Source organism: Corvus kubaryi, unplaced genomic scaffold (assembly GCF_017639235.1).
Source record: "Corvus kubaryi isolate FWS band 111438036 unplaced genomic scaffold, C.kubaryi_AGA036_p1.0 37232, whole genome shotgun sequence".
NCBI classification, from domain to species: Eukaryota; Metazoa; Chordata; class Aves; order Passeriformes; family Corvidae; genus Corvus; species Corvus kubaryi.
Window position 1 is genome coordinate 3,602,962 of NW_024581066.1, and position 25,282 is coordinate 3,628,243.

Below are 25,282 nucleotides of genomic sequence, written 5' to 3' on the forward strand. Positions count from 1 at the left end.
CACCCTCCATAGCAGTAACCAGCATGGAGCTCTACCTGGGGATGGATGAGGAGCTGACTGAGAGCTTATGGATTGTTTAAAAGGAGGGCAGGGACAGGTGTCATTATAGTGGGTGTCTGCTGGTCACCTAACCTGTAGGACTGAGCAGATAAGGCCCTCAATGGACAGACTGGAGTGTCCTCACATTCACAAGTCCTGGTCCTCATGGGGGACTACAACCACCCCAGTTGTAGTCTGTAGCAGCAGATACCACTCCAGTATCTATCTGCTGGAGGGGTAACATGGCAGGGTATAAGCAGCGCAGGAAGCTCCTGGAACTCACTGATCGTAACTTCATTCTCCAAGTGCTAGAGGACCCATCAAAGAGGGGCTGGTGGACCTTGTTCTCACCAACAAGGAGGGGCTGGTGGGAAATGTGAAGCTCAAGGACAGCCTTGGCTGCAGTGACTCCGTGGAGGAGTTTGAGATCCTTAGGGCAGTGAGGAGGGTGGACAGCAAGCTCGTTACCCTGCACTTCAGCAACGTAGACTTTGGCCTCTTCAGGGATCTTCAGTATATTCCTTAGACTAGGATACAGCCCTGAAGAGAACAGGGGTTCAAGAAAGCTCATTAATATTCAAGAATCACATCCTCCAAGTTCAGAAGTGATGCATCCCAACACAGAGGAATTTGGGCATATTTGCCAGGAGACCTGCAGAGATGAAAAGCAGTTTCTGGACAAACTCAAACTCACTCTAAAAAGGAAGCCTACAGAAGACTGAAGCAAGGACAAGTAGCTTGGCAGAAATAGTGTATGAGCAGCCACAGATCGGGCAAGGAAAGCTAAGCTAGTGCCCTGATAGAATAATCTGGCCAGTGATGTCAAGGGCAACAGGAAAAGTTTCTTTGGATATACCGAGATAAAAGAAGTACTAGAGAAAATGTGGGCTCTCTCCAGAAGGAAAAGAGTGACCTAGTTACCTGGGATATGGAGAAGGCTGATGCACTCAACCACGTTTTTGCCCCGTTCTTCACCAGCAAAAGCTCCAGTCACACTGCTCAAGTCCCAGAAGACAAAGACAGGGACTGGAAGAATGAAGAAGCATCCACTGCAGGAGATCAGGGTCAAGATCACCTAAAGAACCTGAAGGTGCACATGTCCATTGGACCTGATGAGAGACATGCAGCTCCTGAGGGAACTGGTAGCTGAAGTGGCTAAGCCACTATCCTCCCCCCCCAAAAAAACCCCCAAAATTGAGAAGCTATTAAGGGGGAAAAGAAACCACGTATCACAATCCCTAGTAGAAGCTAAGAGATCAAATTGTATTAAGAACAGCAGATTGAATCAAACTCCTACGCCAACTTGACAAAAAAATAAAATACTGGGTTATCTTTACAGAGAATACTGGTAAACAAGCAAATCCTTAAAAGACTGATTAGAAATCTTTGCTTAGGACTGGTACTGTACATGAATACAGTCTTACACAACAATCATAAGCCTTTTTATGCATGTTCTTATAGTAATGAGAAGTACCTGAAGATTTAATTTTTCCTTTTAAGTTGTCCTATCTAAACATTAAAACCTACTCTGTTACCAGCCATTAGGATAAAGCTGTTAAGACTTAAAAAAATGATCCTGTTTAAGTCTTTGATAACAGACAATAATGACATTTTGCATTTATTAAAGAAACAGATAGCTCATTTCACATTCCCAATCTTTACAATCATTAACAAAACATAATTTCTTATGAATGTACTTCTCTGCAGCCTTCCTACACTGAATGGCAATAGTTTTTAAAAGCTGCTTTCAATAAACAGCTAAAATAAAGGCTAATAACTACTTATAAGAGTAGTTTAATTTATGTTCAAACAATCAGTCATTTTTTGTCCATCACTCTCATTCAGATTAAGGAATTGCGTAAAAGAAATTATTAAAAAATTTCTCTATTTCACATGGTCAAAAGAGGTCATCTATTGAGAGATTAGCATACCAAGCATGCTAATAAAACAGTATATCTGGTAAGTAGCCTTTAGCAACGATTGTGGCAAGCAAGCCAAAGAAATCATAACCAAATCATCTTTGGGAAAAAGCTCCCTGTGATGAAAGCTCCGGAAATACTTCCTTTCCCTCTGTTCCATATCACACTATACTATTGCTGAGGCAAGCAAAGAAGAAAATAAACAAATAAACAAATACAAATCAGGCATTGCACTCAGGCAGAATGCAATCTTAAAAGGAGCAGTCAAGCCCTCCTCTTCCACTTCCTATTCTCAGTGCCTCCATCCTGGCATATTTCAAGTGATTTTGTAGGCTGTGTGAGATGAGGCGGTTTTATTCGCATTGGCAAGTACTGACCACAGCCCCGAGCACTACTGAAAAAACAAACAGCATTTTGCAAATAAAACTGGACCTCTTAACCTCCCAAGGGTGGTGATTTCACTTTCCCCAAAATTGTGAAATATATGAGGTTTAGCTCACGACCCAAAATACTTAGTAAGATTAAATTACATTCAAGGCAATGCAAATTTTTTCATCCTTCATACAAGGAATTATTTATTTTGTGGGTATGAAGATAAGCTTACTTTCCAAAGAAAAACATGTATTGAAGTAGTTTTAACATCTACCTTTCTCCTTTCAATTCCATTTTACTTCTTGACACAATGCATGAGTACACAGAACATGAAAGGGGAAGTGATGGAGGAGGACAATTCTTGATATCAGTGTTACTGATCTCCACATCCATTTGTAGTATTACAGATACATAACTTCAAAAAGGTGTTCAATTATTATTCTCTGCTACATCTCCACTGTAACATGAAAAAGATTTATCGTGCTGCACACAAAATATTTGATACATTCTATCCTCTCCCTCATGGAATGCTTTGGAGCTTTTAACAATTACCCTCAACAGCCACAGATGTATTTTTCTTGGAAATACACAGAGTTGTTTGTTCCAAGACCAGTAACACAAGCCCTACATTTAAAAAAAAAAAAAAGAAAAAAAAAAGTTGGATGAACTTATTTTACAAAGCGAGCAAAAGCTCAGACTTTTGCCTTAAAGTTGTAAGAGATGTTTGCTCTAGGCAATCTTCACTGTCTGAAGAGAGGCAGAGCATGTGTGCATGCACAAAGCATAAAAATAATTCTGTGCCATAATTATGTTGAGCTATGTGGGTATTCTACAAAGTAATTAACATCAGGACAATCTTAAAATTATTTTAAAATCAGCATGGTAGCTCTGATGTAAAGAGATCAGATTTTTTTTTCAGCATTTTCCAATATCAGACAAAAACACTGGACTTGATTTTTAGATCTTTTCCTGATGGGAAGTCCTCTTCCTAGAGATTCACATAAAAACAGAATAGAACAAGTCTTAAAATGCCTTACATTTTAATTATTTGTTTGGTTCTTTAATCAGAAGCCAAATAATGCAGAAGAAATCTAATCTTACAGTTTGGAGTATGGCATTTCTTTAATGTTTATGTCCTCCTATCTCTCTCCTTCCCATGAAATTAAACTGAAAGGTACCAAACGTAACAAACACTTTCTCAATGTACAATCATATGCAAACACCTGTCAAAACAACAGTATTAGGAATTTAGCAAGACAAAAAGCAGGGTAAGATATTTGCACAAATGCTAAGAATACCCATGGTTTTAATAATCAATTCTACTTACTGCAAAGACTTTAAACCAATCTGTAATTAGTACCCAGTAAATGGCTTCCCTGCAGAGAAGCTATTCCACATCTGCTTGTGGTGCCTACTCACTCCTTTCTTGTATGCAGCCAACAAACAGGAATATAGCTACTAGCATGGTGAGCCTTAATTCTATTTCTTTTACTCTCTTATTTACTAAATGTCATTAAACAGATACAAGTGAATTATCAAAATAAATTTTCAGAATTAACACAGAGTGAATACAGAGCTTGAAATTTTTATGCAAGAACTTATTTGAGCAGGTAGATTATAACCCCTCAACTAAATTACAATCAGAAGTCCTCACTGCTAAGTAAGCAGACTATTTTCATGTGGACTTGATAAGCTGGTTTAAGAATGACTGGGGACTTAAACTTGAGCTGGTACATTAGCATATATTTTGCAGAATGCTACAGTGAAAATCTGATAAATTTCAGAATACTTGGAAACCACTGGAAAATGCTTTTATTAGTATCATAGTACAAATATTTTTAAAGCCTATCAAATTAATGCAAGTGTGTCTTTCAATAGACAGAAATCTGGAATTCAAGTTATTTCATGGGAGGAGATCTATATAGATTTTCTGCTGTAAGTTCAATAATTTTGTCTCCTTAAAAAAAATATCAATATATAAAAGGAAAAGATGTGAAAGGGAAGGCTAAATGGGAAGAACTCCAAACTACACATACTTCTCCAGGCACCAAACCAAACAAAAGAGGAAGTGGTACTGTAACCCCATCCACGAAAAAGGATCAAGTCATGCTTTTTGTTTGCACTTTAGTGAACAAGTTTGAAGGCTTGGATTTTGATTACTTTAAGAACTACCCACAGTTACTATAGAAGTTACTAATTTTATGTCTCCAACAAAAGGATTAGACTTCAAACTCAGTTAAGCCCAGCTGCATAAAAAGCTATGTTAAGCAACACTGACCATGCCGCTGCAATAGAGAAATAATCTTCTGGTTTACCAAAAATATTTTACAACATTTTAAGATGGAACTAAATATGGACAAGAACATAAGAAGTTGATTAAGATACATCATTATGAGTTTCATTTTTAAAGGCTGGAACAATTCACATCCTGTATTCTTTAAATTATTCTATGTTTCATAGAATCTCAGAACGGGCAAGGCTGGAAGGACTTAGAGTGGGTCATCTGGTCCAACCTCCCTGCTCAACCAGGGTCATCCTAGAGCACATGGCACAATTGTGTCCAGACTGTTCTTGAGTATCTCCAGTGATGGAGACTCCACAAACCCTCCAGGCAATCTGTTCCAGTGTGCAGTACCTGCAAAGTAAAGAAGTTCTTCCTCATGTTCAGGTGGAAGCTCCTGTGCATCAGGGGATTCTAAAAACGTATTCGCCTTCTACCACACAGCAATTAAAACTCTTACTGAAACTATTTTTAGTTACCTGAGGAAATAAGGCTTAAACAAACATTTTGTTTCCACCAATTGCTCCTCCCTACAGCAAGCTTTAGAGAGCTGGAGATTTCAGAGATACAAAGCTCCTAAAAGCTTCAAGAAAATGGAGCACTGAGCAGAACAAGTTCAAAAGAACAAGTTCATTGTCCCACTAGAAACACTGTGGTACAAGTTTGACAATTCCCAGCTCCTTACAGCCTGCTGGCTGACCTGTGCTCACACAGCACCTTTGTGCTCTCGCTGCCTTTGCAGCACATTTGCCACTCAAGTTATTTTCCCCACAGAACATTGTGGGAATAGAACAAATAATTTTCCCCACAGAACAAGAGCAAGCTCATGTGCATGTTGAGGTTCAGCACAGTTTGGGATACAGGGCACACCCCTAAGAAACCAGACATTACTTGTTTTCCTGCATATGTTTTTCTCTCTATTTTATCTTAATAGGATTGCTTTACTTCAAATCAAAGGCAAAGCGCTTTCCCAACGTTGCCAGAATTTCAGAAGTGGTTTTTTTTCCCCTTTAGCCTTGAATGCACAAGCCATGTACTACTGCAAGCTAGAGGGAGGGAGAGAAAAAGAGAAAAATACAAATGTTCCCTGTACTTGGTCCCCAAGATGAACAGGTTAAGGGCCACCCCATCTAGGCACACAAGCATTTTCAATAAAATGAGTGCATTCTCATGGCATTGCAAGATAAACACACAAGCAGCATAATTGATTAAAGAGATGTTTCATTAATAATGGTCCAACTGTGTCCACCAATACATCCATGGAAGTTGAACTCTACAGTTAGAAAACAGCTGGTCTAGAATATACCACTAACTATCAACCTGCAATCTTTTGCAGACAGGCAGCTGAAAAATAAAAGAATGCTGAATAATCATGACCAAACAATTATTCTTTATTATTTGTATTTTCATTCTAAGTAGTTAAAAAAACTCTATGAACAACAGAGCTCCAAAGACTGATTTTTATTCAAATTTTATCCTCAAGTTTAAAGTGCTTTTCAGATAGTTTTGCAGGTTCGTTTAAAGAGAAAGAAAACACATTTTATTTTCAGATTCTGCACAGCTTTTAATATTTGGTAAAATGCCAGTGTATACAGAATTTATGAGAATAAAGCAGCCTGTGCCTAAGTTTTACTAGCTGAAATGGGGAAGTTAGCTTAATTAAATTTGAAGATGCAAATATAGAAGCAGTATGGGATGTGAAATCTATAGTGTGGCACCTCTTCCTCACTAGCAGCTCCTGCTTGTATTACAGCAAATCTCAAGCATCCTACTTTGTGTGAAGTACCTTGTGTTCCCTGCATCTGCCATGGAGTAGGAGTTACAATACAAAATTAATATATACACCACTAATGCACAGATTACCCTGTCATAAGTTGGTTGCATATCCAGAACTTTACTGTATTGACTTATTTTCAACCCTAGTGTTGAAGATTCAATGGACAGGCAAATGAGCAATTTTAACCCTCACCATATAAATGCTGAAGTGAAGAAGCTGCAGTTCCACATTAACTCAAGCCAGTTTCTCTGCTGTCAGGATGCCAACCCTCTCGCCCCACCTCAGCCACAAAATCACGACTCCTCCCTTTGCTTTGGCTGCAGGACTCATGTGCCTGTGCAGCTGAGCTGGGCTATTTCAACGTTCAACTAGCGACAGAATAACTCTTGTGCTCTTCTCCACTCCCATAAACAAATGAATGGTTCCCAGAAGCTACACACCAATGTAGGACCGAAGCAAAAGACATGAGGCTGTGCAGCTGGGGCTGGGAGAAAAGGGAAGAACAGGGCAAGACCAGGACAGTCAGTTGCAAGCTCTGCTTAGGCTGCTACGAGAACACAAGGCAATTACACCAAATCTCCCTAAGCCTCACAGGACTTCCTATATTTAGATGAACCTATAGGAACTGTAAGTATTATTAATACAGAATCACAGAATGGCTTGGGTTGGAAGGGACCTCAAAGATCATGGAGTTCCAATCCCCCTGCCATGGGCAGGGGCACCTTCCACTAGAGCAGGTTGCTCAGGGCCCCACCCAGCCCAGCCTTGAACACCTCCAGGGATGGGCCATCCACCACTTCCCTAGGCAACCTGTTCCAGTGCTTCACCACAATTACTATTCAAATATAAAGTAGGTTTTTGTATTTATCCATTACAGATTAAAACTATATACTTTGTGAAATGTTTCAGTGTGTAATTTTATTCTTTTTTCACTTGCTCAACCATGTTTTGTAACACACCCAATGATCAAATCTTTAGTCTCTCATCTCATGATGCAATAATGCAGTTGGTCTTCTAAATCTGTTTTAGATCAGTGACCCCTAATGTGAATAAGTATATTGAACAGAAAGAAAGGAAGAATTCCTATGAAAATAACTACATAAATAAAACAATACATGGATATTACTGAGTAAAATTTTTTGAAGGCCAATGGCATTGTCCCTCAAAAACCACAGAAGATAAAAATAGCAAAGCATAATGCTTTTATTGGTTTTGCAATGAAACTGCACCAAGGGAAAGACTCACAAAATCCAAGAACTCAAGGATCTTAATCTCTTAAAACTAGTCTTGTCCCACAGTGCTGTTCAAAGTAATTTCATTAACTATACTACAAATATAGTAGTACATTTGATAATATTAATACTTTTTAATGAAATTAAAGAGTTCCATTTGACTCAACTGGACAAGGAATGACTCATGACTTCCTGGTTCGCTCTCACGTCTTGATGGTTCATCCTTTATTTTTACTGCCACATTTCAAAAGACTTGACTATATGCTATAGGCTGTCCAGACAACATCAAAAGGAATTCATCTTCTCAGGCATTTAAGTAAATGCCAGTCATATTAACCAAACCAACTGAAAATGGTTATTGTGTGGGGTACATAAATGAGGCAAGTAAAATTTGAGACCAAAAGCAACATCAGAAACGCTGGCAGAAAGAAACTTCTCGCTTCTTAACAAACTAGCACTCAAGCCATGATGAGCAAAAAAAACTTTTAAAGTACTTCAGCTATGTGCAGGTATTGAAAGGTGATTGTTGCATAAATGAGTTCTAGTTGTGTCACAAACCATGACCTCCTCGAAGCAAGTAACCAGGCAGCATTTTGAAACAATCCACGTGCAATGACAATCCTCCAAGAGTTCAATGCAAACCAGACTGGAGTATGAGTCCGCCCTAAGGCGGAAGTTGACTGTTGCTATTTGCAGCTTCAACAACGCAACACCTAACACGTTTCACTCCGACAGCTGAAGCTGCCAATAAAGTGTGCTAAAGAAAATAGCCACAATCAGGCCACAAAAATGGAGAAAAGCGAGGTGTGTTTGTTTAAGGGATGGTAGAAAAAATACACATACAGTTTGCAAGACAATGACACGTCATCTAGAAGTTGCAAATACTGGAGAAAGTAACAGTCATTACAGGAAAACAGAAAAAGACAATATTGGTTAATGACAAGCAATAAACTTCCTACAGCAAGGTAAAGAATATAATGCAACAGAATTATATTGGGCTTTGTATTGTTGTGTAAGAACAGATCCTGCCATACACAGCAGTCATCTGCAGCACCTGAAGATCCACAGACTGCACTAAGACCTGAGACAGACAGAAACTTACTCACGCTTGAGGAAGCTAAAAATAAAATTCTGAATGAGAAGAAGAGCCAACAAAACAAACAGGGTATAAAGATTCAGCACAAAGTGGCAAACTATGATCATGGAAACAATGATACATTTTCTGCAATGGCAACCTTATTTCAAATATCGTTTCTGCCAAACTTAAAAAAGAATTTTAAAAAAGTTTGTGACATATCTGGGCTTTCAAGTGATTGACTCAATCTATGTCCAAGCTTAAGTTCAACCTGGTATTTTTTTGTGTGAATGTATTTTCCATTGCTCATTCTTGGTGCTCTTTTTTCTAGTTTTGTTTCGGTTTTGGTAGGGTTTTTCTTTTAAATATTTATTCTTTTTCACAATACTCTTACTGACTATATCCAAACTATTCCTTTTCACTAATTTCAGTTCTGTGCCAGCAACATTATCTTTCTTACTGTTCTCCAACTAGGACAAAAACTAAAGAGAACAAAGCCAGACAGTACTATCTGCAGAACAAGGAGAAAAAGCAAAAAAAATAAGCATGTTCATCAGAAGCCTCACTGAAGCCCCCCATAAAACAACTGGAGACAATTCTCTACATCAGGAATCTGTTTTCAGATCAAAAACACCCATATGCTTCCAATCCTCATTTCAGACCCTGATGAGTTCATGCCTCTTTCTGATAGGCTATGTAATATGTATGTGTAGGACTGATAGTGGGCATGCAATTGCACCTCTCCGAAGAACACTCAGCAACAGTTAGGCATAGGATTCCTTGTAATATATTAGGACTGGACCTTGTCTAAAAAGAGATCACAAGGTGAATTTAAAAGCTGATTAATTAAGATTTGATTAATTAAAAATATGCTAGAAAATTTGTGACCAAAATGCTAATAGTTTGAACAAAAAGCATTTATTTAAACAAACAGGCAGGAATTATGGCATACTTAGAACTAATTAATTTCACGAAGGCTGTTAAAGATTCAAGTCTACAATGACTTCATCAAAATAAAGGCTCTACCCAATTATCACCAATCTGGCCCAATAAAATAATCAGCATGATGTTTAAATGGCTATGAGAGCATGATGACTGAGCAATATTTAGAAGAAAAACAGTTTTTGAAAGAGACCTTTTATTCTGTCCATCAACAAGAACTGTAAAAGTAAAACAAACACAAAATGACCACCGAGGGCAATATTATCTGTAACAGGAAAAAAATGTAGGTTCCGTAATTCTTATGTCAATAAGTTGCCATCATTGTTCAAAACTCTCTGCTAATGCAAAAGCTGAACAAAAAGTTCTGGGTTCTCAGTGGTTCCTCAAAGCCTTCCTGAATAATTTCTGCTTAAAATTAAAAAAATATTTGTAATAGCCAGTTTCACAGTCAACTTAAAGCTAAAATTCAAGCTGTGCTTTTGACTGGTGAATCACCTCAAAAAGTCATTCTTACAAGAAGGGTCTCACCCTCATTTTACCTGACTATCCCCTCTGGAAACCAAGTACAATAAAAAGAAAACATGACCATTTAAAGAAAGAGGAGATGGATGGCCAGAAGAGTAATCATCATTAATCTCACAAAACTGGGACAGCTTTTTGCAATTAAAAAAAAACTGTAAAAAACCAATAATTTAATTATTGAATTAGGCTGATCTATAGTTGAACATGAATAAAAAATTAGGCCATTTTTATTGAATTGCCTTTTCAAGACTCAGTTGAAGAAATTAAGAACAAGTTGAAGGAACAATCCTTAACAGAAACTATGTCTGACTCAAAAGTTTGAAGCAGAAAATAGATGAGAGGCTAGCAATGCCTCAGCAGAAACTACCAAATACTGCTTGCACCTTTTTCAACTCTGCCTTGGCACCAGGTTATACCTATTCTTGGAGAAAAGATACTGAGTGTAAGTCAGAACAGAGGTCCATCTATGTGGTCATTTTTAGGAAAACTCCAAAGGAAAAAAGAAAAAGAAGTAAAACTACAATATTACCCATGAAGTGTTTTCTGTTTATTAAATTAAACTATGAAGTTAAGTAGAATAATTCCTGACATCAAGATTCCTGTGATGATACAGTTGCACAGGACTAAATAATGAGCTAGGTCACAGGGTAGAGAGAAGGTAGAATTAATATAAGCAGGAAAAATGTATGTTATGAGAAAACTGAAAAGGTATCACAACACTCTAACTTCCTGCATTTTTCTTCCAAATTCTGAAATGCAATCCACTTCGAGAAGACAAATAAGAGAAAATTGAAAAGGCTTTGGTTTTGAACACAGAATAGAATGCGTATTTAGATGGCCAAATATTTGCAAATGAATAGAAAGATCATCAACAAAATTATTTGGGCATGTAATTTTGAGGGAAAAGTTGCAAGTACATCTGATTTAACGCACTGAGTGTATTACTACTTTCAGACCATAATGACTTGCTAATGGATTGATTACAAGTTTTTCATATACCACAGCTGAAGACTAACTAAATACTCCATGCACAAAGAAACATCTTGGAAATGCCAGGGAGTGGCACCACTTCTGTTATTTTGTCTCTGAAAAGCTCAATAATTGCAGTTCTTCCTGGAAAGAAACAAAATGAGCAGAACCAGAATTTTATTTGGAATTAAGTACAAAATGAGATCTGGAAAATGCACCACACAGACTTCAGAAGACTCAGCTATTTGTCAAGGACAATACCATCTTAAGTTTCACTGACTAGATCAGAATATAAAACATTTTAGTTCAAAACAATGGAAGCAAGAAAACAGAGGACCCTGTTACAAGAACACCAAACCTTGCAATAAAAGCAGCAGAACCAACCAAAAAAGCTAGACAGTATGAGGGCTGCAGTTGTTGCAGCTGAATCAGCCCACTAGACCCACCAGTGCATGATGCTGAAGCTCTGAAAAGCACCTAGCTAAGGAAAAGTCTATTTTTTCAGTAACAATTTCTCAGAGGAGAAGAAGAGAAGGAGAAACAAAGCTGATGGATTTGCTGGGCTCCCATGTAAAAAATTTATCACATTCTATTCAGGGAATAAAAAGAAAAACCATGTTTTAATCTCTGTTTTGAATAAAAAACCCCACAATTTCTCTAAACCCCTACTTATTAGCACCTTCCTACAATTCACAAAACCCACACACCTCAAAACTAGTAAATAGGAGAGCCAAAACTATGGAAATACTTGAAAATTTATATCCTTAAATTCCACAAAGGAGAAGATACCAACATTAGCCTGAACAAAAATCCTGCTTATCCTAGTACAAAGGCCACAACACTTAACAGAACTACTTGTTCTACCTCCTTTCACGTTTACTCTCCAGAGAAACATTTTTTTCTTCCAGTGATAGGTTCTGAATGTTCAGTCTTGTGGCTGTGGACATTTTACATATCAAGGAACTCAAATAAAGACTAACAGAACAAACACAGTATCTTAATTTTTTGTTTTCTTGTATTTATACATAACCCACCTCCTCTCTGACTGCAGTAGCCTGCAGTGGTGCAGTGGACATCCATATGGGACAGTAAAGTAGATTAAATGTATCTTTGCTACTGGAAAAATGAGTATTCCCCTCTTCCTGGCTTGACACTGCCATCCCCATTCTGTGTACTTGCTCTGGCACTCATCTGGCCACACAATAAGATAATTCAATTTGCCAATCCAAGGGAGGAAGGAAAAAAAAAAAAGAGCAAAACAAAAAGAAATAGTGTTCTGCTGGGGTAGTGGAGTGAATTAACTTCTCATGTACTTCGAAAACTACCAGAGTCACTGCAACAAAGCAGTGCAGCCATGCTGTACCAAACCCAAAGAAGAAGGAGTAACTGGGAATACTCCATGCAAAGGCATTAAGATATGAGAACGACGAGTCAGCCTCTTTAATATCCACCCACTCCCTTACTTCTCACCCACAATCGAAGAGCCGGCAGGAGACACTTCAATTTCAGTGATGCAGCACTGAGTACATTCCCAAACACAGGTCTCCCCATCTGCAATCTAATTATGTCAAAAATCTACTAAAATATAATTGTGGCTTTTATCTGAAACCTCTAGGACAAGCTAGTTTTGACGTAATATATGATAAAAAATTATATATCCTAATTTAAAATATAAGGGGTTTTTGAAGGTCAAACACAATTTTAACTAAAAAGATCATTCTACCTACAAATGCACCTGTAGAATAAAAACAGCCTCCCAGCTTTTTGGCAATAGAGTCAGGAAATTAAACTACAGGACAGAACTAGGCATTTGCAATTTATTTTAGTATTTTTTAATATTTTTATGCATGTATAACTGCACAACAGACATACATGAAGTTGTTTAAACAACTCTCTTCCCACCCTTATTTGCATGCATTATTACACTGTTACAGTTTAAGTCACGTAATCACATACTGTCCTGCCCCATTCAACGCCCTAGCTAGACTGTGATCCAGGGAAACATTAGCATTGTGCACTGAAGGAAGCTGCTCTCAGTAGACCAGTCCCTGGAAAATGCGTGGATACGCAAGGATCAATACTAGAATGCAAGACGCGCAGCTGCTCAGTAAGAGCATCACAAACCTACCACACAATGAAAGGCCCCCACAGGCTCAATTAGCGCAGTGAAGATGCACACCTTAGAAGAGATAAACACATCTAACCCCAGCTCCCAGCTAGCAGACTTGAAGCTCCATCCCTCAGTCACAAACAACTTCCTTTTCTCAAATTGCAGTCTCTTGGTCACAACAGAATCAATCTTTACTACATTATGTAGCATATCCTTCAAAAAGGGGGAAGTATCACTGCGTCCTTTCACAATCTCACAAGTGCTAGAAGCTGACAGAATTTACTTGTAGAAAACCTATCTGCATGTCTTCCATATTTGACTCCCCAGTTCACAATTTTCTAAAGAAAAAAACAGGATTTCACAGTTTTTCTTTGCTTTCTAGCTAAAGTAAAAACAATCTGTTGTACCGCAGTTCCATTCTGCCTGCAAAGCTAAGAAAAGCAGTGCTAACATGGACACTGTCCTGTTAAGAGAATCAAGGAGATACTATGGTATCAATATACATTAAATACCTTCTCTCTGCAATTGCAAGAACTGGAAATGGTACTGCAAAATCCATTTCTGCAACTCCTCATGCCTTGGGTTTCATTCCAGGCATTTGAGAAAGCTTCCAAGCTCTCACCTACAACCAGACATAGACTTTACCAGTTCATTTTCATAACCTGGCTCTTTTCTGACTTGTATGTTATCACCAGAATTTTGAAGAAATTTTGCCTGTCAAGTCCATTACAGCAGATGAAACACAATCTGTGAACCCACTGTTTTTTTCAAAAGTCAGATTAAACATGGGAAATAGCCATATGTCAGAACCACTCCCCAAACAATGCACTGTCATGCCAAAGTTTGGTAACAACTTACAAGTCAGAAGGTTTCTCTTCAAAAGAATTAAAGAAAGCGTTTTTATCTGATCCATTACAAATAATGTCTAGATTCTTGATATTTTGACAAAATGCTTTGTATCCCCAGCTGCACTACTCTCTCTATTCAGCCAGCCTTCCTGACCTTCATCAGACAAAGGGGAAAAAAAAAGCCAACAGAACAGAACATTTACATGAAGGTAACAAAGTGTTTAAAAAAGTGATAATCAAAGAGTGAAGGAAGATTCTTTGCAGTGTTTATATTTAACTTTTTCTCCATTAAATAAAATTTAAAGTTGAGGAGCTTCCATATCAGCAGAGTTCAGCAAGACAGACTTCTCAACATCTGGACATAAAGGAATTCCCAGAGGAAATTAATCATAGGAAATCACAGCATATTTAATCTGTCTCCGTTCAGTTTACAAAAACTGTCCCATCCCACATATCATTTTACAGACGCACGCCCAGGGCCAAGAACGCTGTCACAATGCCTTGAATGGCATTCCAAAGGAGAAAAGATGATCATCGCAGTGCTAGAACAGGTTTTATTCTTTCAAAGTACTTAAATATTTTATGAGTACCTTTGCTTTCACAGGGAAGAAAATAATTTCCTCCAAGTGCAGATCAGTGGATGCTATCTAATCGCTTGTCACAAGAAGGCAGTCCTTATGTATCTGCAACTCATCAGCATAGCATCTACATCTCACTTTTTTTTCCATCAAGCCGTGAGCATTGATGGGCTAATTGTCGGCTTACGTTAAAAAAGCGCTCAAAACACGGCCGCAAATGCTGGCAGGCAGCGCACGCCCAGCCCGCCCGGGTCCCGCCGCCGCTCCCGGCTCACACGGCCCCTCTGCCCGGCGGCTGCGGGGCGCCCCCGCCCCGCCCCTCCCGCCCGCCCGCTTCCTCCGCTGCGACGCCGCTTTCTGCTCGAAAATCGCCATCGGGTTTTTGTTAGCGCAGTAACCCGTTCGTCCCCACGGCGGGCACACAAAGTGGGCTCGGGCCGCTCCTCGTCATCGGGGACAAAAACCCTGATTCCATGTTTTTCCCTGGAAGCGCCTCGAAGGAGGAAAAGCTCACGCCTTCGGGAAGATATTTTGGGAAGAAGGGGACCTGACTCGTCGGGTGGAAATGCGCAATACGAGAAAAGGCGAAACCCGCAGAATATCTCCATCACCCTTTCACAGAAGACATTATTTTACGGAGAAGGGGGGAAACGCCGCATCCCAGACGAAGGGCGTCACTGATTTTTAAATCCGGAGAAACACGCCGCCTCCAACCCCGGGGCAGTCAGTGAAAGAGGGCAACCCAAAAGAAAAAAAAGAAAAAAAAAAAATTAAACCTCTGGAAACGTCTCCGCTGGAACCGCGGAAATCCGCCCGCGGGAGGGGAGGCTGCGCAGCCCCGGGGTTGGGTGGATGGGTGGGTGTGCCGGGGTCGCCCCACGGGCAGAAAGGGCCAGGGAGCCGCGGGAAGCGGCATCCAGCAGCACCAAATGCCAGATGTGGGATGCCGTCCGCGTCCCGCCTGAGGCGATGCCTCCTAGCACCGGCGATCCCCCCGCGCCGACGAGGGGAAAGGAAGGCTGGGGCGCGGAGCAACCGACGGGCCCGGCGGGGACGGGGGAGGGGGAGCGGGCTGTGCCCAGACCGTGCTGCCTCCCCCTCCGCCGGCCGCAGCCGCCCGCGTCCCGGCCGGCGGGCACCTCCTGACACAATAGGCACCGGGCGGACCCGCGGCGCGACCGCGGCCCCTCTCCCCGCCACGGCTCCCGCCCGACACGCAGCCCAGGGCGGCGGCGGCGGCAGCATCATCCTCACTCACCCCTCCGAGGAGGCTCGCCGTGCCGGGGAGGGGCCGTCGCTAGCGGTTGCTCAGCGAGCCGGCATCCCGCGGGATGCGGGAGCGAGGGCGGAGCACTCGGTGTCCCTCTGGCAACGGCCCCGGCGTTATTCCCGGCACATAGCGGCGGGTAACGGCACCGCGCACTGCGCCGCACGGCGCACGCGCCGAGGCCGAGCGGCGGCGGGGCCGCGCTGCGCCTGCGCCGCCCGCAGACAATAGCGCTCCCCGGGCTGTGGGCGCTCCCCGCGCGGGCGATGGCGGGAGGTAAACGGCGCTTCCCGCCCCGATCCGCCCCGGCCGTGACGGGACCGGCGCTGAGCCCGCTGCCGGCCCGAGGGCGTAGGCGGACGAGATGTGCTGTGCGCAGGCGCGACTGCGGCCGCGATCCACAACAAAGGGGAGATGGGTTGCGGCGACCACCCTCCCCCCGTTGCCGGGAGAGGGCGGGGTCAGGGGCTCCGCCTCCCGCAACACGGTGCATGCCGGGATTTGTAGGCCTGGCGGCGGCATTCCCGCCATCGGGAGGCGCGACGGGCTCCCGGCGTTGCCAGGCTCAGCTGCGGCGGCCGGCGGCAAGGGCTGGCGATCAGGAGCCGGAGGGAGTCCCACAGGTGGCTCCTCCGAGAGCTCATAGCGGGAAGGCCGAACGGGTGGAATTACTGTCCCCCAGCCTCGCCGCGGGGAGCCCCCGGTGTCGGGGGACAGCGCCGGCTGCTCCCCGGGAGCCAGCGGCGTCCTGATGCGGGCGCCCCGCGGGGAGCGCGCCCTGGAGGAGTCCCTGGAGCGGTACCAGAGGCGCCTCCGAGGTGAGCGGCACCGGCGCGGGGTGAGGGCGGGCCGCTCCAGCCGCCGCCTGGGTCTGCCGGCGGGCTGCGCCGCGCCCGGCTGCCCCCGCCCCGCGGAGCGCCCCGGCCGGGCTGGGACAGGCGCGCGGCTGCCGGCGCCGCTGGCGGCAGCACGGAAGTTGCGCCTGGTGCTCCCCACACCCGATCGCCGGCGCCGGTCTGGCTGTGACACGCGCTCGTCTCACCGTAACTCGGCTCGGGCAGGACCGCTGCTGCTTCGGGCGCGGGTTTGGTTCGTGTGAGGGTTTTGGCCATCCTTGAAGCATCGGATTCTAGTAGTGGTAAAGATGAGGGTACAAATGGATTCTAATGAGAGTGGTTATTTCCCACGTCATCGAGTGTTTTCATACCTGCCACTTAGTCCAAGAAGCGTGGTATATAGCCTGACAGAGAGTACCTGAATCTGTCAGCCGTGACACCTGGGCTTTACCAGCTTTCAGATTGTCACTGCCTGGGCAAGGTAATGTCCGAATTCTGAAGAAAGCCAGTGAATAGTTTGCGGGTAAATGAAGTTCTGGTGCGAAAAGTTGTGTTCTGAGCACAGCACCCCCACATGGCCTGTTGTATGTTTCCTGTGTCATAGGAAACAACATTGCCAAAAAAAAAAAAAGATGAAAGGATAGAACAATGGAAATACTTTCAAATAGCTATTTGATACTCGATTTTCAGCAAGTATTTTATCTTTCTTTCTCAAAAGTGCATCAGTTCTTTACATTGGCGATGGATTTCATTTGTCCCAGAAGACAGAGCTTCGAGGAATAATTTCTGTTTACTTTTCCTGTAGATGAAATGGGCACGGTAATGGTACTTGACGCTTACAGTTAACAGTTGCTGCAGAACAGCTAGGATGACAAATATCAGGGCTGTTTAACTGTGTGTAAGACTATTAGAGCTGACCATATCTAATGGATACACTGGATGCATGTATTCTCTTCAGACAACTTATTTTCATTTTTTCTTTTTCTAACTGGATTCCCTTACACTGGATCCATTATATTTGTTTAATAATTTCAGAACGTGAATTTCTGATGAGCCTTTCCCCTTTACATTCTTGGAAACAAGAATTTTCTTTTCATACAATGCGAAGGTAGTTTTGATTTCATTCATCCAGGGGTGCCTCTCAGGAGAAATCAATATGGTGATGCACAAACATAGCCCCAATACAGGGTGATATAACTTAAGTTCCGTTCTTTTCTCAAAGAACCTCTTTATTTCTCAGTGATGTACAATTTTTAACTCTTTTGTGCTGTACAGCATTTTTCACATCATTACTACCAGTGTTAGGAATTCACTGTAGGACAAACAGGTCATCATTACTCTCAAAGCTGTCAAATCTAATGCTTTACCTATTTCTCTTATACAGTTATGCAGCTTGAGATTTTCCTCCCCATTGAGATAATTCCTGTCATCTGGGTTCTACAATTTTAGGTGACATGCTTTGAGCATTATTTGATGTGTTTGAAATAAAGCATTCTTAACCTCCCTGTAATGCTTGACATTATCTGGATCCAGGTTGAGCTCATGGCAACAGGTTTTCACCACCCAGAACTGGACACCAGAAGAATCACTTTACAGCCTTACTCAGTTTGATGGAAGGGTGGATAAGTTCTGAAAGAGTAACTGATTATTTCAGTGCAGTGTCCTTTGTTGCAAAGGGAAATCCCTCAGAAGACAGGGAGCCTGAGTGTTCAGTAAACTGTGTCTGGTGGCCAGAGGGCAGAAAGCTGGACCAGAAAAACCTGATTAAGACCTAACTGGTCTTGGAGCTCAACAGAGAGGCTTTGATAAAATAACCAAGGTTCTATAATGTAGCTTTTCCTGACCTTGTATAATGTAAGTCTGTAATGCTGCATGTAGCACTGAGTTAAGAGGGTGGTATTTGTACAGCTGGGGTTATTAGGTTACTTTGTAAACTTTCACGTAATTGAGACAATTTCAAATGAACCTTAAGAACTTTAGGAGATAATATTTCTAATAAAAAGTTATTCTCAGGGGAGTAGAGGTATTTTGCAAAGGAGAATCAGTGGTGTGCTGCTGTATGCACGTTAATAACTGAAAATTTACAGGCATAATGTGAATGTCCAGTGGTCCTTCTACTACACCACCGCCAAGACCAGAGCATGATGCCTTTCTGTGACTTTCCCCTTTTCTTCTACAGCAGTAAATTGAGAAGACTATTTAGAGTCGACTTCTTTGTTTCTGGCATATTTCTGGTTTGAACAGAGAACTACTAGCTTATTTTTAATGTTGAGTTTTCTGCCTCTTGAGTAAAGAGCATTGGCTCACTGTTGGACCTGAGACCGTATAAGAGCAGGAGCAAAGGAGGGGCAAACCATCCTTTATAGGTACTGAGCCTGATACAGTCATCCTGTCTGCCTCTAGTCTGCCCTAGGAACTTGGGGAAATTACATTCTGTATTCCACTGCATTGCTGAGTGCAGTGTCCTACATATTTCAGAGAACGGAGATGCAAACTCTGAGAGAAACAGATGAAAATATAAGACTTTTACAAATAAAGTTTCATTTTGTGGCTGTTTTATGTGGTTCCAAAAATAAAACAGGAGAGATGGGAAGTCAAAGCCATCTTAGAAAAAATGAGTATGTGGCCCAGTTTCCATCACAACAAGTTAGCTGTGACACTGAAGCAGCTAAGAATTACATTCTAAATTGTTTTTTGCTTAGCCTTTTTATTTTTATCTAGCAGTTGTTTCTAGGTATTCTGAACATAAAATGTTCTTTTAGGGGTGGAGAATCTGTCAAAAGGAACTGGGCAATGCGGCTTTCACATGTGAAGGTTTCTATACCTTAGGCAAGTGCTTTATGCTCCACATAAAGCGCTTGGTTTAGGAACTCGTGACAATGACTGCTGCAGCTCCAGAGAACCCTGTGTTTTAAAGATGATAGCTTGGTAAAAGTTGTGCTGAAAACTGCCTATTTCTCATATAATACAAAGCAACAATAGAGACCAAGAAACCAAATCAAAAGGATTCATTATTTTGAAACAGCTGAGCATTTCACACATCTTGGGATCTTTTGAGGCCTGACTAATGAACAGCCTGGTGGTGCTCATTGCTGCATGTAAAATCCTAGCAGCACAGGTAGTGATAGATAGGATACTTTTAGTCTCAAAACTGCCATATAGTGTGTTACTTCCACGGTAGCATACCTGTGTTTGGCAGCCAATAAAGAAGAATAGCTGCATGTCAGAATGGGAAGTAAAGTAAGTTCCAAGATGTGCTAAACAAAAAAAAATCTTATAACCAAATTCTCAGTTTCAGTATTTTTCAGCAGTTACTTGACTGAAATGCTATCCCAGAAGAGTTAATATGATACTATATTTTAGATTTTTAGTTGTCAATAGAAGCAAATGTTGATCTAATTTTGGACAGGGAAGTTTTTTTTAAATTGACTTATTCTTTCTGTTTTCACTAACTTGTCTAGTTGTCTGTTTTGTCAGTTACTGTTTCACAAAAATTCTACAGTGGTTTGGTTTGGGTTTTTTCAAGACCTAAAGAATCGGTGTAATTCCTTTAATTTTCTAATGCTGTTTGCTGATTGGGAACCATGAGATATTAGAAAGTGATGCTGTTTGTTGAATTTACAGCCAACTTCATGTTCTTGTAGACATTATTAGAACTGGACTGTTTGCTTTGGGTGACAGACTTACAACTTTTTCATAGAGTTGCCACTTGTTTTCTTCAATTTATGTTGCTTAATGCCTCCACCAGCTGGAGTTATTTTTCGCGTCTTTCAGGCAATTCTGTTGTTTTGGATGATTGGTTCTTTTGCTCCCAGAGTATTTTCTATGGCATTTCCGAGTCCATGAATGAGGTAGCTTTGGTGCTTTCATTTAAAGGAGTACTCTTTTTAAAGAGTTCTGTGCCGTGCCTGAAAAAACATCTCTTGTTTAGGCAATGCTAACCCAGTTGAGTGCCTTCTGGGGTTTTTTTCTGGTTTGACTTCAATGGCAAATTGTTCTTACACTGACCTTTTTTTTGTTTTGTTTTGTTTTGTTTCCCCCAAAGCTGATGACTACTTTGGAAATATAGCTACCTTTTTCATGTTGTATTTGACTTCTGAGTCTCCTGACTCTAGTTTCTATGTTTTTTTCTTTTGACAAGTTGAATGGATCTTTGATGTGTCTCCAATGTAAAAAAAAAATTGTTCAGGAGTATTATTGACAATCCCATATTAAAAAAAGAAATATACCATTTATATTTATACAAAGATACTTTTCTGGAAAAAGGGATAACTATATTATATTTCCAGGGAGTACTACTTAGGTTTTGTAGTGACAGTGAATACAGCAAATAACTGTAGTTATCAATGCTTCTTTCAGGGCATTGACGTGTATTTATTCATCATGTAGAATATATGTCATGTGCTTTTTGAATGTTAACTTGTGTTTCAGTCATGGCTCTATTGGTTTTGTCTAAAGTATTATACTTAATTGGACTTAGTCTAGTCCAGAGGTGCATTCAAGTTTTGATGAAATGAGGGATAGGATATCTCTGTACCTGGAATAGTATGGTCTTGATCCTGGATTAGGATCATATCGCTGTCTCTGGCCCTGCAGCTTCTGTGCCGGAGTGCGAGGTGTAGCGATCTCTAAAAAGCGTCTCCAAAGCGAAGCCGCTCAGCAGGATCAGCCACACACGCTCACACGTGTGCATGCACAAATGCACGGGTAGATGCAGTAATATGGCTCAATGGCAAAGAGGCAGGAAGGGTCTTGCATAGATTTCCACAGACGCAGTTTATTCCTACCATGCTTTGGAGGGTTCTAGAGGCAAAGACCCAGAACAACGAAGAACTCAAGCTTAAGTACGGGCGTGGGGCTAGCAGCAGAAACCAATGATCTGAGGGCACAGGGGTACAAGGCAGGACTAGGGAATGGGGACCCATGGGGAAGCTCTGGGGGAGTGGTGAGGGGCAGAGGCCAATGGGGGAACCTGGAGTGGAGAACCTTCTATGGCATGGAACATATTAGGTAGCAAGGGGGCAGAGCGGCCAACAGCCAGCCAGGAATGCAGAACTGGGGTAGATTACCATAACAGAACAAAGCATTCGGGGAGAGGCTTCTTTTGACACCATGATCTGACAGAACTCTGTGGTACCAGGGACTGTCTTACCGAGAACTCTCTCTGTCCCTTGTCCCAGAGGCTAACTGGCCACCGCAGGATCACTTGTTGCTTCTATCCTTTAAATAATAAGCAGTAATATATTTTGGTTTTTTGATGTTTGGTCAGCTGTGTATTGCTGAAGTGTTAGAAAAGTTGTCTGCCTGTCCCAGGCAAGAGCTGCCTGGGATTTACACGTGATAGTTGGCAACCTGGCAGCATTTTCGTGGAGCAGTTGTCTTTTTTATGTATTGAGTTTGATCCCTCAAGTTTGGCTGCTAGCTTGTCATTTTACCTAATCATGTCAGATCTCTTAAACACTGAAAACCAAAGAGCTTAATAGTAAGTAAGTTTTATTTTTTGAAGTTTCATCGACATGAGTCCAATTTCATTTATATCCTCAGCTGTTCCAATAGGAAATAGCACTTCAGTGATGTTTTATCATAGAACAGGAACACGTTTGGATTGTTTTTGTAGAGTCTTGTTAAGACATAGAAAAGTACGATGCTGATTGATTTTGATACGCAAAATCATAGTGCTGCATGTGAGCAGTTTTTGCAGTATGTTTTCACTGAGACCATGCTTCTATAAAATGTACTATTACAGGAGGAGCTTAACCAAAAAAGATTGAATGTGGAAACACTTAGAACTTAATTGCTTCTGAATTAATTAAAAAATTAATCATATTGTCTTTAAACAAAGGTTTTGCATCCTTTTATCCTTTGCTTTTAAACAGTGGGTGTTTTTTCAATTTCTTTTGTATTTAAAAAGAATATTTTTAATATTAGAATATTTATTTGGCAGAAACAACAAACAATCTTTCTACTCATTGGTGCATTATCTTTTATCCTAATGCCCAAACTCATGTTCCTTACTTTGGAAAAATGCTATAATGTACTTATTCCCTTTTAGGCATCCAGTTCAACTCTTAGTGAAGTAAGTGTTGGCTGTTTTGTATCTGGTGAATGTAAAGCCACACCACTGGGACCTCCTAATTCCCAGTGGTGAGTGTTTTGCCTATGGCAGCAGCACTAGTACTTTGGAAATAGGCAAGCTTTTAAGAAATTAAAGCAAATACTTGATGACACTTTCAAGAGTGTGGTGACATTATTTCAGAGGCAGGAAAGCGTAGCCAAAAAAAACTGCATTAGTGTGCCACTGATAATGGTTTTAATGTGTTTCACTACTACTGCCCTGTATGTTTATGGGAAAAAAGGACAGAGTGTAAGAAGATCTGTGTTATCCTTGTGGATAAAGTAGTAGCTTGGAGTTCAAAATACTACAAAGAGAGAGAAGTTCTGGGAAAATGAATATATATGAGCTTGGTTGGTTATGGTTTGGTTTCCTTTGTTGTTTGTCCCCTGGCTGTGGAGCAAATATTGATACTCTGGGGTTCTCTGACAGACATCAACAGGGAATGGGGAAATGAAGGAGCTGTATTGCTATCAGATGACACACCACATAATAAATGACATACAACACTTCTTGGCAACAAATGATTGCAACATAGTTCACTAAGTATCTTAGCATTTGCATCAGGGAGATACTTCTGCCATTTCTCAATTAGCTCTTCCGCCCTCATAGCATCCTGGAATGCTCAAGAAAGGATGAAGACCTCAAGTATGCCAAAAGTGAAATATTTGACCTAAACCCTTCTTTTTTGAGTCATTGCCTTGTGAATTGTATTCGGGTTTGTTTTACTAAATTATGACTGTTTAAAATATGCTTTTTATGCCTTCTTTTACATTAAGTCCATTAAAGGGTGGAGAAACCAGAAATGGTGATGTGAGCCCTAAGATAACTGGCCTTTAAAAAGAAGTGCTGAGAAAAGATTAATAGGTCAGAAATGGGTCAGGTTACTATTAAAAATTAGCATTGCTAAAAAGAGTGATGGTTGGCATACTGGACTGAGAACATGTTCTTAAATATAATGCTTTTTGGGGGCTTATTTGTATTTTATAAGTTGTTGGTAAGTTGCAACCAAGTAAAGAAGACTGAAAAAATGGTGGAAACCATTTCAGTGGGGAAAATATCAGTTTCTGAGCTTCAGTCAAGATGCAGTGAACTTGAAAATACAGATAAAGTGAAGGCTGAAATACTTATCTAACTTTTGTTTTCTGACTTGAACTGCTATTTACCTTTCTATTTGGAAGAAAAGAGCTATTAACATTTTTACAGCAACCTATATTCTGAGGCATGTCTTCTGAATTCTACCTAGCAAATGCTTAACTGTGATTATTATTTGAAGGATTTTTTGCCAGTGACAAGAAATATTTTTAGCTATGTATGCATCATATCAATTTAGAAATTACAAGCATGTAAAAATTAATTAAAGATGTGTGTTGGAAAGGTTACCATTTTTCTAATTGTAGCAGTTACTCCAATAAAAGATGTTTCCTTATAACCTTGGCTTACAAGAGTGAAATTGCTGTTCTGTGGGCATTTATACCTAAAAGTTTCATAGTGTTATAGTCTTACGGAAGAGTAGCCCTGCAAAGAATTCAGGGCTAAACGAAGAAAATGGCTGTAATTTCCTGTTTCTGAAAGTCAAGTGAGGTTTTGAGAGTGTGGGGTTTTGTTTTAAATTAAAATTATTAACTATTAATGAAACTTTTCTGATTCAGAGGAGTTGTGACTGATAGTCACAAATGACTATGACATTACTGAGGAGAAACACAAACAAGTGTCCTTGTACTCCATGAAGTGGCTGTGAAGGGTGTTGGAGGACTGTCTCACCCTTTGTGACTGACGCTCTGTGACTGACGTATGGGCCATTTTCTTGGTTCACTTGGCATTACAGCAGAACCTGGAGATCCTGCTTTGTTCAACATTGCATGAAGCCATACTACTCAGGTTACTACTCTGTCTTCTCTGGGTAGTATATACATTGCTTACTGGGGAGCAAATGAACTAACCATCTCACAACTACATTGGCAGTTGAAATAGAGAAGTAATAAGTGAGTTGTCTGAGGTCCAGTGCTGCAAAGTAGATGTATCCTTATCTAAAACCAAGCCCATATTTTGTGATTTCCAGTTCAGTTTTTATCTCTTAGCTGCAAATCGCTCAAATTTCTTTCTTGGCATATTGGAAATGTTCAGCTTTATCAGAGTGATATGGCATTTATGATTGGCATTTATGATTTCTGTGAAGTCAGCTGAATCAAATAAAAAAATTAGAAAAGGAAGAAAAATATATTGAACATTAGATAAGACCTTTACTATATCATCTGTCAGTAAGTCAGTTCTTGAAAATATTTCTATTCACCTGGATAGAGGTTTTCTGTTGTGTTTGTAGGGTTTTTTTCTAGAATCGTGTGTGGTGTTATTTATTTTTCACACTTGTTCAGAAGTCATTGGTCTTTTTTAAATAACTGT

General features: G+C 40.9%; 2 protein-coding genes across 14 annotated transcripts in view; one reads left to right on the forward strand and one right to left on the reverse strand.

Moving 5' to 3' along the window:
- Positions 1 to 16,115, reverse strand: part of CEP170 (centrosomal protein 170) — a 95,605-nt gene extending 79,490 nt beyond the window's left edge. For 5 of the 9 annotated variants that reach the window (XM_042023000.1, XM_042023005.1, XM_042023004.1 and 2 more), the window contains exon 1: positions 15,923 to 16,115. The gene's annotated coding sequence lies outside the window, so the exon portion shown is untranslated. The remainder of the gene's footprint in view (positions 1 to 15,922) is intronic. The other 4 variants (XM_042023001.1, XM_042022999.1, XM_042022997.1 and 1 more) reach the window with 1 other exon arrangement.
- A 67-nt stretch (positions 16,116 to 16,182) lies between these two features.
- Positions 16,183 to 25,282, forward strand: part of SDCCAG8 (SHH signaling and ciliogenesis regulator SDCCAG8) — a 108,998-nt gene continuing 99,898 nt past the window's right edge. Inside the window, exon 1 of one of the 5 annotated variants that reach the window (XM_042023008.1) lies at positions 16,183 to 16,207. In XM_042023008.1, the coding sequence (XP_041878942.1) occupies positions 16,198 to 16,207 (10 nt within the window). In that variant the 5' untranslated portion in view covers positions 16,183 to 16,197. Of the gene's footprint in view, positions 16,208 to 16,476; positions 16,750 to 22,728; positions 24,761 to 25,282 lie in introns of those variants that run through there. The other 4 variants (XR_006015212.1, XM_042023009.1, XM_042023006.1 and 1 more) reach the window with 4 other exon arrangements.